At 47.1% G+C, this 12010-nt stretch overlaps 1 protein-coding gene across 1 annotated transcript; it reads left to right on the top strand.

The window, feature by feature from the left end:
- The first annotated feature begins 750 nt into the window (after positions 1 to 750).
- Positions 751 to 1812, top strand: LOC149327166 (kelch domain-containing protein 3-like). Its single transcript, XM_089564804.1, has one exon. It carries the CDS (start codon positions 751 to 753, stop codon positions 1810 to 1812), a length of 1062 nt encoding a protein of 353 aa, XP_089420930.1.
- The last annotated feature ends 10198 nt before the right edge of the window (positions 1813 to 12010 follow it).

The raw sequence follows: 12010 nt of genomic DNA, 5'->3' as shown, positions 1-12010 counted from the left end.
GCGCTTGGTTACGACTGCGGCATTTTCAGACACCCGCTTACACATGCGCTCACCGGCGCTCGAAAGGACTCACCCTGACTACGCCGCAGTGCAAACAGCGATCTTTGTCAATTTTGAAGCGCTTTAAACGAGTGTAGTGTAGAAAATGAGCCCTTGATACAGTGAAACTGGAAAGCGCTCTCAGACGCAACCGTCGAGCCAAAGGCAGACATCTTGAACTAACCGGAAAACTGGAAGCATTTCCATAGGATACGACGCTCCACTAAGCCGGCGCGCCTGCAGAACGGAGGCGCCGCTCCGCTGGCGGCTGAGTACTGCGCATGCGCAATTCAGCGCCCGCTCAGCCATGTAGCGGACCACAAAACCGGCTAGCTAAAAGTGTCTAATAGAGTCAATCGGGAAGCATTAACCACGTGGCTCGTAGCGTCAAGACAGTTCGCTCAGAAATAGGCTCGCAAAATCACTGAAGCACCTTCCTCAGCTCCCATAAATGATCAGATGGTTTTAGGACTTTTTTTTGGCGACCGCAACTTCACAATTTTTTCCTGGAACGTTCATCCACTTGCGCATCATCACATGACGAAAATATTCTAATATATGACAAGCATAGTCGCCCTTCAAGTCATCCCTGTCGCACGCGTTGCTGGAACCGGTCACCGTATCGCAGCGTCAGGAATAGGCCACGTGAGGCCGGCAGCATCGCTGGAACGATGGCGCCGCGTTTCTGAGAGCACTAGCTGCCGCGCCAAGATGTGGACGGTGCGATTTAGTGGTGTTCCAGAGCAAGTCAACCACCGCGCCGTTTCCATCAATGGCAAGGTCTACTCATTCGGCTCCTTTAAAGTGGACGGGCCTCAACCCTTAAGGAACGTCGTCGACGTGTCCATTTTTGACCCTGCAACGTCGAAGTGGGATATCGTGCAAACATATTCACAGCTCCGTGGCCAGCCGTACAACATTTTCCGTCGCACCGTTGTCGTCTACGGTCACTGTGCGTACCTTTGGGGCTTACGGAACGGCTGGCAGTCGGAAATCGTCTTTTATCGTTTCGACACCAACACCATGACATGGAGCTGGCCTCAAGTGAGTGGTGAGGCACCGACACTGCATTACGGCACTTCAGCTTGCATAATCGGTCAGCGCATGTATGTCTTTGGTGACCCACATGATTCCCAAGTTGTCAGCGCACTCGACCTGGATACCATGGAGTGGCATCGCGTCCCCACCACTGGAGAGGTCCTTCCTTCGCGATCCTTCCACACGGCCTCTGCAATCGGGACCCGCATGTACGTGTGGGGTGGCGGCTTAGCTGCCACTTTTCTCGCCGATCGCATTGAAAATGTCAACTCATTGTTCTACCTGGAAACAACCACCTCGACTTGGGTGCGCCCACAAGTACAGGGCGTTCCCCCCGTGGGTCGGCACGGGCATTCAGCGTTTGTCTACAGAGGCGAGCTGTACATCTTTGGAGGGTACGACGAAGTTATGTACACTTTCTGTGCAGACATGCACAAGTATGACCCTGAGACATCGTGCTGGAGTAAGGTGAAGCCGTGGGGCTCAGGACCGTCTGCCAGGGCATTTCAAGGTTGCTGCATTACTGGCGAAAGAGTGTTTCTCTTCGCCGGCTATGGCCCGGTAGCGAACATGCAAGAAGGGATTGAGAAGGAAGCGACGCTGACCGATCTTCACGTGTTGCACTTGGAACCGACACTAAAGAATTTATGCCTGCTTGCAGTCATCGATGCACGACTGGATGTAAGCGAAATCCCACTCATTAGAAATCAGGTCAACGCTATCCTCTCACCCTAATCGAAGTCGCTGGGCACATGTTGCACTTCAAGCAAATGGAGCGCCTTGGGCAAATCTATATTTCTCGCCGACGATAAATCAGTTTTCGACCTAGATACCTATCTCGTGAATAAACACTTTTACTATAAAAACTTTTCGGCTCACCATAGTATTCTGGCGCAACAGTGTCGATAGCATTCCCTTTACAATGATGCAGCAGTTTATTAATTTTTATCAACACGAAAAATTTCTCCGAAGGCATGTTTAGAATGGTCATGACGTCACCGTGCGCGAACTTCAATCGGGGCTAATCCTACTTTCGCTAGTAACCATGGAACCAAGCAAAAGGACGGTATAGTGATGCTCCAAGTAATAAATAAATAAAACAGAGCAGGAAATTGGTTGAGTTGGCGAATGCAACCAGTGTCTGTGGATTGCAAGAAGAGCACGGTAACCAATCCGCCACACCACCTCGATGGTTTGGAATGAACAAAGGCGAGTCCAGTAAATACTGTCTTTTCCTTCACTCCAATCTTCCTCCATTGCCTTACGGCGAGGTTTAGGTGTCCACAAAGATATGCGAGTCAGATACATTTTCTTTCCTCAAAAACCAATTTACCAACGAGAAAGGTCTTAGAGCCTAACGGCGATGGCTCTCTGAGGACTCCCTGGCAGCGTCGCAAGACGCTGTCGCGTTCCACTCTTAGTGGCGGAGCTCGACATCTTAACCACACATCAGTGACACAAGCAACGCCACCACACTTAAGGCTTTCGCCTCATCGCACTTTAGGTTAACAAGGCGCCCCCCTTGAATTTTGCACTTGGAACCGACACTGGGGAATGTATGCCTGCTTGCGGTCCTCGATGCACGACTGGATATAAGCGAGATTAGAAATCAGATCAAAGCTATCCTTTCACCCTAATCGAATTCGCTATACAGATGTTGTACTTCAAGCAAATGGAGCGCCTTCGGCGAATCTATATTTCCCGTCGACGATAAATCAGTTTTCGACCTAGATACCTATCTCGTGAATAAACACTTTTACTCCAAAAACTTCTCGTCTCACCCTCAGTATTCTGACGCAGCAATATCGGTAGTGTTCAATTTATAATGATGTAGCAGTTTATTAATTTTCTATCAAGACGAAAAATTTGTCCGAAGGCATATTTACTCCTACATATCGATTTCATTCCATCCTGGCTGCTGCTTCAGGCAATTCAGGAAAATATTATTTCGCTTCAGTCTCGAGCTCGTGCCTAGCTGCATATAGAACATACGAAATATGTTTTTCAAGGCAGACGGCAGCGCGTCTTCCTGGATTAGACAGTAGTCCTGCATTTGTGCTGGGCGCCAGGATGGATTCTTCCACATCTGCATTGCTTCGGAAAGGGAGACGGTTTCCACCTGTTCCTGTGTGTCTATCCATAGGTTCATATCATAGAATATAATCGGTTGGAATGCTGACGACTTTATATTGTCGGGTCATATCTATAGTTTCCTAATAACATCTCTAAACGAACGTACTGCGATCCATGTCTTAACCTTGCCCGGTAGTACTATTGATAGCTTGTGTATCAGATCGTATAGAAGGTAGTCGTCAGCATGCTGGCCGGAACAAGAAATTTCCTTTCATATCTGCATGTCTTATCTATACGGATGTGGCGGTGGCGCCGGCGCACATGGCATATCACTTGTATTCCTGACGATGCATCACCCTGCCCCAACAGAATTTACTCTGCGCTTCACGACTAACGTCATGTGGCTGTGTTCTATACCTTTCCTACTTCAAGAAATGTGAACAGCAGAGAACCTGGCAGGAAGCCGCTGCCGGTGACATTGAACAACGCCTTGTCTGATCGACTCTACGCATTTTATCGGGAAGGAAGGGTAGCTTTCGTGCTAGTCGAAAAATTCTTTCTTTGCGCGCGCTTTTTCTGTAGATAAAGCGCAGCTCGTGTTCGAGGCTTTAATAAAACTGCCCAAAAGCGCTGTTTTTGCCAAACCCATTTTTTTTTGTTTAGACTTAATAACCACGGGCTGTCTGATATAAAAACTGACATTCAAAGCTATCTTTAAACGAAACTCCGGTACAAATGCGCTTCAGGTTGTCTTCGTATCTACGTATTGCATTTTCTCAGCTCGCTCTGATACTTTTTTCTTTCTGTGCGTCTTTCAGCGGCCACGGTCTTTCAGTGTCTTTCGCGCCAGGGTTTTCACTACACTGTCGCGGGTTGAATGTTGACCGATTTCGTTTGAGGCAAATTATGAAAACACGTTTCGCAATGTCGGTGCGCGCTAAAGAATCCCAGGTGCTTAAAAAGTATGATGTTACCTCTGGCGTAGGGCTGGTGCGTTCATTACAATAGCACAACCCTCCATTACCGTGCTTACCCGGCAAGACCCTGTACAGTCGTAGTTAACGCTTATAGTGTATTTATTATGACTCAGATTTTTTTTTTAATTCCCGCTTAACCCAGAGCCCTCAAATACGGTACTGCCCAAACCCTACGTACAGGCTCGATGCTCTAAACACAGAAAGCTTTACCTCTCCAAAGGTTTTTTGCGCTTCAGTGAGTCTTTGAGAAATCACAGACACGCTAAGCGCATGCGTAATTTACTGATTGTCCAAGAAGTCAGCCGCTTCCTCGTCTTTAGGTAGCCGCGCGCCGCGTCATTCATCTCTAAACTTACCGCCGCTGAACAGCACTGGCTCTTGGTGCAGCAGCTGGGCATCTGCACGCATTCTCGCCCAAGCGAAGAGAAGGGCGCAAGAGGCGCCAGCTCAACGCGATCATAGAAAGCGCTTCGCAGCAAGTGAACATGGTCAGTCAAAGCGCCGCGGCGTGTTCGTGCCCGATCAAAGCCTCAGAATACTATGCGAAGGAATGCAGGCTGGTAGTGGTGCAGCTACCAGTGTTAATAGGCGTAGCGAAATTTCTGCCCTAGTTCCCTAGTGTGGAGTCCTGGTATTGGTGCTATTTCTTCAAATATAAACGTTGAGTGGACGATTAGAGTTTGCTTTCTCCTTAACCTTCTCTGATATCCTCAAGCAGTTATTTGCCTTTTTAAAAATGTCAGGGATTGTTCTAAAGTTTTTCTCCTTCCGAATACAGGGGCGAGTCTTATATAACAGCTGTGTGCTCTGAGAGCAAGTAAATGTGTACAGTGGCAAATGGGCAACTTAGCGTATATATTTCTTTGGTGCACACAGCAAAATTACGCAACCATTGTGCAAATACGCAAGTTTCTCACCATTGCATCGTAAGGCCCGGGAAGGAATCCTTTGCAACTTCCGCCCTTAAAACTGCTCTTCTGCTTTAGTCCCGATGCATCTGCTTGTTAGGAATTTCTGCGAAGCTTGCATTTTGCGTATAAGCAGACATGACAAGAGAATTGAGGGGCATGTTATGAGAGGCATTGCAACCAAGGGGTGAAACTTTCTATATTCCCAAGAGGCCACGAACAAGCAACGCTAGCGCCAATTCCTCTTTCGGTTGCGTTGAAAGTAGTTGGAGGCGGAATAATTCATATTAATCACCTTGGCAACGGACGACAAAACCACGCAGGCGCGGGGGGTGTTCGCACGGCATCTGCTTCAGGCGTGTACTGGTAAAAATCGGGCCACCTAATGGATGTTGGGCGGATGTTGGGCGGATGTAGCCTTGTCCGCCTGCTCTGCGCGTGGCCGTGCGCCGCGCTTTATACGGGTTTTCATACACCATTTATTTCTTGTTGTGGCGTGGTAAAATTGGCTGCGCTGCTAGTTGATTGTAGTAACCGGAGTCCAGTCTAATGTAGCGGGAGTAGAGAACACATTTCTGCATGATATTATTGACATATATGTCCTGGTCGTTACTTTCAGTCTAAAAGAGATATTTCTCAAAATAAACTTGGTCTCGGTTCCAGAATTCGACACGCGGCAGATAATCTGTGTAGACATACCAGAGGTGTTAAGTTTATCGCAAACAGCGCACCCGACATTCTAAGTCCATCAAATTGGGCATCGTTCACGCAATAAGTGTGCAATCATTTCGCGCATACTGTTCGCGCAATAGAGAAGGATCCTTCTGTACACAGTGAGTTAACGCAATTTAATGCGTGCACGATGTATCTTACAATCGTAAAAACTTTGAAAAAGCATTTTACTACTTATGCACACACTTGAAAGCAGACCACTATCACGCTAAGGTCTTCACTGTCCGTGTTTTACAAGCGACATCAATAGAATTAAATTAACATTCAGATGCACAATCGGCTCAGATGATATGCCAACCCTTCAGCAGACCAAGCACGATGGCTGTTTCGTCAATGGTAGTGATTAAAGCGTGGTTCACAACCACCACGACGAAATTAGCGGTGGGTTCCGAGGAGGCGAGCATAGGCAGAGGTTGCCGTCTTATCCGTGCGTGTCTCGCTTCACCCTTCGCAATTTGGAATGTCAAGAGCACAAACTAGAACACGACCGTAGTTGTCGCAGCACCGACATAACTAATACATGAAGGAACTTGACGCCAGTGTCTGTGACCAGTTCCGCAAAGCAGGCGCCAGCGCCCGACATGATGCGACTGAACAAAATCGCGAAACACGCTACGGATTCGTGACGGTTGCAAGGGCCACGCGGCTCACAAATGAAAAGGGATAGAGAGAAAGAGACATCTTTTCTACTTTCAGAAACTTCTTGCGGTTCGATCTTGTGTCTTTATTATAGCCGCTAGAGCCAATAACTTCTTGACTTAAGTTCACAGTGGCTGGAGGCACCGTTACGGCTTAAGCGATTTATGCTTTAACAACAGCTGTTGGTGATCTGCATAAGCCATCTTATATTGCGCTAAAACTACGACACATAAGGGGATAACACAAGTACCGGACGAGCGCAAACTATCAACTGATTTATTCAGGTTCGAGCCCCTAAATTTTAGTAAAACTCATGCATGAAACCCGCACAGAAAATGCTCAGAAAATGGCTTGGCTCATAAAATAGATATTGCGTTCGCGACTGTAGTGAGCGAGACAGGTTCTTGGCAAAGCCAGGTCAGCTTGTGTCTTCTAAAGCATTCGTAAAAGCTTATCATACATGACAATTAAATAACAACATACATACAATAAAAGTTGGAAGTTCGGCGCTCTGTACTATCTTCTGCTTCTTCTTCCTGTGTTGTGTTCGCGCTGCTGATACATATATATATATATACCTGACCCGTTCGCTGTCAAAAATTCGAAGGATGTAGCAGGCGACCTAAAAAGCTGGATAATATCTGGTACACGTTTTCTATAGTTGTAGAGGACCTTTTTTACTCGATCCCGCATGCTGAGCTGCTGGCGCGAGTTAAAACATGCATTGAGGACAATGAAGAAGTGTCCCTACAGAACTCAACAAGGATGACAGCACACAATTTTATCGCTATGCTGGAATTTTACCTGAACAGCACCTTCATAACTTAGGTCAACAGGTTTTGCTTGCAAAGGCTTGGTATATGTATCGGCTCATGTGTGGCACCTGTGTTGTGCAACATTTTTTTATCCTTGACCAGTCCTTGACGACGGCTTTAGATGGCTTCGAAATTTTAAAAGTATTGAGGATTGTAGATGAATTTTTAATTCTTTTAGCAAGGAAGGATGATGTGCAGTGTGAGGACTTGAAGGCTGATATTTTAGATCAATTCAGAAGACTTGCTGAGGGGTGACCTTCACGCACGAAGTCCTTACCGCGAACACTTTACAGTATTTGGACATGCAGCTAACTGGTCCTGTCCGATTTTCACCTATGTTTAATGCTCCATCCCAGGCTAGCGAAGGATTTACTTCCAATCGATTGAGCTCACTCGAAAACTGCCTAGAGAGGCATTGCTACCCTTTGTCTAGAGTAAGCGATCAAAAGGTTCCGCAAGCATAGAATGAGTGATAGCTTTGGAAACCAAATTTCAAGATTGGCCGCTGCAGGTTACCCCTGTGCTAGCGGGACAGCGGTATGTGAATCTCTTCTCCAGAAGTTCCAGAAGCTGAAAAAAAGCCCGCAAAAGGGCTACAAACAATGATACGCAAGCTGCTGTGATGCCTTACGTACACATTATCGCGCACAAACTCAAGAAAGTGGCCAGCAGGTACGAAGTAAGCAAGGCAGCAATGTGAGCTAGTTGGTTGTACATTTGAGGGCAATAACGCGCTATACACGGAAAAAAACAGCAACTGATATGACGGATAAAGGACAAACGCGCTTTCCCTGCTTCCGTCGTTTCAATGGCTGTTTTTCTCCGTGTGTAGCGCGTTATTCCCCTCAAAGGTGCGAAGTACCGATGAAATTCTCAGCGCCAAAGAGGCTAGAAGAGCAGTGCTCACTCATGGCAAAACATAAGAAGAGGAAAAGTGGTTGTGGAAAAAGGCACCTGAAGCACTTTGTAGAATGTGCGACAGGAGTGGTTTACAAAAATTGGCGCACGGTGCGAACGCATGCCAGATGGCGCAGCGAGCGCGCGACGTCCGCCAGCTCCGGCGGTTGCTAGGCAACGGCTCAAGGTCGGTCTCTGTGGCTCCTCGGAGCACCCCCGTAGGCAAACCGCAGGTTCGTGGCCAGTGTAGCTTTCGCTACAAGATGCCACTGACATGTGAAAGACCTATATATGCCAGAAAGGACGCTGCGTAAATTATCGTACAGGTGAGTGTGGGCGTTCATTAGGAGATAAGGGTAGCAGGACAAATTTCTCAACATTGCAGAGATTTCAAATATGTACCATGTTTTCATGAGACAAAGATTCTTGGCAGGGGCAGTAATATGTCATCGCATGCGTTTCTGATAAGGAACGATAGCAATTGTGTAAGTGGTGCGTCAGTTGGCTTGTGCAACAAGGAGCTGGCATTTTTGAGCGTACACCTGTATCTGGGCTTGTCATGAATGTACCTTGCGTACATGCGCAGCTGTTTTCTATATTTATGGTCTCGGCCCCTGAATAAATCAGTTTATAGTTTGCGCTCGTCCTGTGCTTGTGTTCTTTTATGTGTCGCAGTTTTCGCCCGAATAAAACATGGCTTATGTAGCTTAAGCGAAAGTTCCTCCAATAAGCCGCTAAGGAAGTTCCTTGCTCTCTCCTCCCTCTGTATGAATCCTTTCAGGGTTAGGGTACGCGCAACACAAATACCCCTGAGTTGATAAGATAGGAAAGGGAAATTTGAAGGTCGTGGTTTAGCAAATCACCGGTAGCATGTTGTGTTTTGTCTTCTGCATTTTGGACAAGTATATATTGGCGATAAAATAACTGCACTATTAATTTTCCTTTCATAAACACCACAAAATACAAAGATGAAAGGTCCTCTATATCCCCTGCTTATCGGCAACTGCTGGCATGCTTCAAGTACGTCGTAACAATCCTCTATTTTTTCTTCTCTTCTGGGCTCAGTTACTTAACGAAAGGCTCATTTTGGCAGTCTTGATGCCGCAGGCACTATAAGAGCATCTGTAGGCATCATAGGTAGGGCCTGTCAAGCTAGATATCTTTTAAAACTCTTTTCCTTCCACGTCGCCACTGGCGGCTGCATCATAAGTGCGAGGGCTAGCGCTACACAGGCGCCCACGACGTACGGGACGACGTCAAGTCACGGCAGGATGCTTTCATGACAATTGTTTCAACCGTTTCAAAGAAAAAAAGAAAGAATGGACATTTCGGCACCCCTACCGGTACCTTGATCAAACTAAGATGAGCAAATGGGCCACTGCCTTAAGTTGCGACAATTTTTGTGGAAAATAATATGTGTATCCCTGGAAGATTGTGTCGTTTTCGTTGATCACGTTGGTGTATCATGTGAATTCAGGGCAATTCCGTGAGCAAGCGTGCTGATAAAGATTTCTCCTTGGCAGTCACACGAGCCACGTCCCAGACGATGGCTTGGCCAATGTCTTTCGGTGTTCCGTTAAAGCGTTTGAATTATTATTGCACTGACAGGCATCATTACGTTGATAGCAAAATGACGGTTTGTGGCACTATATGAACCAGGATCAGCCGATGGCTGTCCTGGGAGACGCCCAAGCTGTAGCAAACTTTATGCCTTGAGTTCCGTACACGAGGAAACTTCGGACAAGCTCGGAAGGGCCAACAGCCTTGATCTGCCGAGATAAACCACAGATAATCTCAAGCCGTCTGCAAAAGGCACTGCCATCGTAAAACTCCGGGAGATGTAATCAAAATCCACGAGAACATAAGCTTGTCAAAAATAGGTAGCGAATAGCACAACTAATACTCAATCGGTGCGGATAAAGTGGTCATATGAGGTTTCATATTCTCTCCCTTCAGAGCACGAACGCTCACTTTTCATGAAACGGCAGTGAGCGATAGCTGTGAGCCCTAAATTGCTTCGTATTCCACGCTGGTGACCGATAGCGAATAATTACGTTAGGCGTGTTCTTCACGTCAGCGTTCCGCATTGCGCGTGCCTCTGGGCGCCAGACAATGCGGGTGAAGTGCTTGACCTCACCGTCTCCGCTCTTCTTCAACGGTGCCGTTAAGGACTAGCTGCTCCAGCTGTTCCAGCATCGTGCATGATTGCGAATTGACGGAATATTCCAGACTTGCGTGGCCGTCTTTGCAGTGTGTGGTGAATATTCAAGTCGTTTCAATAGCATAACGGGAATAATTTTTTTATATATCTCGCATTGATCACAATATGGTGATGCCTAATCTGATGGGCATCGGGGAGGTGCTCCGGAAAAATGGAGCCTCCTAAATATCAGGAATTCCTTGCTTAAGCTATTTGTTTGTAGGCAGGATGATATTCCTGTCATGTCATTTGCAAGTATTGGCAGAGAGTGGCGGATTTTCTTCCCTATTTCAATCGCCTTATTGCCGATGGTGCGACAGGTGGCTCCATTATGCCCATTGCTAAGGCTTTGTAGCGAATACTACACGACCGCTAAAGAGATCTCGAGATCGCTCCTATGAGTTCACAGGCGACGGCTAAACTGACCGGTTTATTTTTTACGCATTCTTTCAAGGCCCGTAGGCACTTGTGAAAGGAGTGGGGAGTTTGTAACATTAGTTGCAGAACAACAAAAAAAATTTAAGGCACTTTCAAACGCGATCTTCAATTGAATGACATCACAAATGGAGACTGTGTAGGCCAGAAGGTGGTGCCATTCAGTAGCTGTTCTTGGCCAAAAGAAAGAATGATGCGAATTAGTGCGGCAAGCTGGCACTCCAACCTTGTGTTGGTGATCGATGCGAGATGAGAGGTAGCTGGGTGCGGTGAAAAGGTTTTCTTTCAGGAATGGATTAAAGAAGTACCTTTAATGAAAAAGACATAGGCGCAAGTTCCTGAGACAGAGAAAGGCCGGGCAGAATAAGTGTATGTTCAGTGGACACGTCGCTGGAATGATTGCACTGGTGCACTGGTTCAGCGATGGTGCCGAGTCCTGCGATGGCAGGTGAGCCAACGGTGGAAATTGCGAGACTTCGGTACCTCTTCCCGAGCACCGCTCATGAGCATTCGTTAACTGAGCTGCCACCCGCCATGGCGGTCACTGCGTATAGGACAGTCCAAGGGTGCTTGATAGCGTCCAAAGTCACACAAAGGGGCTTGTAGAGAAGAATTTCTTGCGATGCTGGGTGTCAGTCATGGTTCAGCGGGAGATCTGGCGGCAGTGACCGGCATCTTGCGCGAGTTTAGGAACAGGAGTGCATTTCGGAGACGCCGAGTTGGTGAGGGAGAGTGGCATCTACTGTAGCAGGAAGATAAAAGTCGTAAAGAAGGAAGAAAGGAAAGAACCCAGGTCAAGCCCAGAAGCACGCGGCGATGGCAATACCGCTCAGGCACTGGTTCATCTTCGTCTTTCGCGCAAATCTGCATCATTTTTTTACAATACATACTAGGTGTTTCAGGGACGACTTAGCATTTTCTTTAAAAAAAGGCTTTTTGGGGTAAAGATACACCTTTTGTGGCATAGTATTACCAGTTTAACAGCACTTGCTGGGCGTGTTGGAAAATCATGCTTCCAACTACACGGGCAAAGGGAAACACGGACAAGTACGGAAATACCACAAAGCGCTGAGTTCAAAAGAACTTTCCTGCTGCGCGCAGCGTATACATATCCCCTATCGCGCGCAAGCGCAGCAACGAATGAAAGAAGGGAAGATGACAGGCTTTATCTGGCACCTGCATCACCTTGCACCAGGACCCACTCTCACACGAACATTCAAGCAAAACTGAGGGTAAAAAACTACCACGCACGAACCC

This window comes from Amblyomma mixtum, chromosome 10, assembly GCF_055824585.1.
Source record: "Amblyomma mixtum isolate Tamu chromosome 10, ASM5582458v1, whole genome shotgun sequence".
Lineage (NCBI taxonomy): Eukaryota > Metazoa > Arthropoda > Arachnida > Ixodida > Ixodidae > Amblyomma > Amblyomma mixtum.
This window is presented reverse-complemented; position numbering and strand designations above follow the sequence as displayed.

Bases quoted from the DNA above. Each gene is read 5' to 3' on its own strand.
- LOC149327166 (XM_089564804.1), top strand. From the start codon at position 751: ATGTGGACGGTGCGATTTAGTGGTGTTCCAGAGCAAGTCAACCACCGC.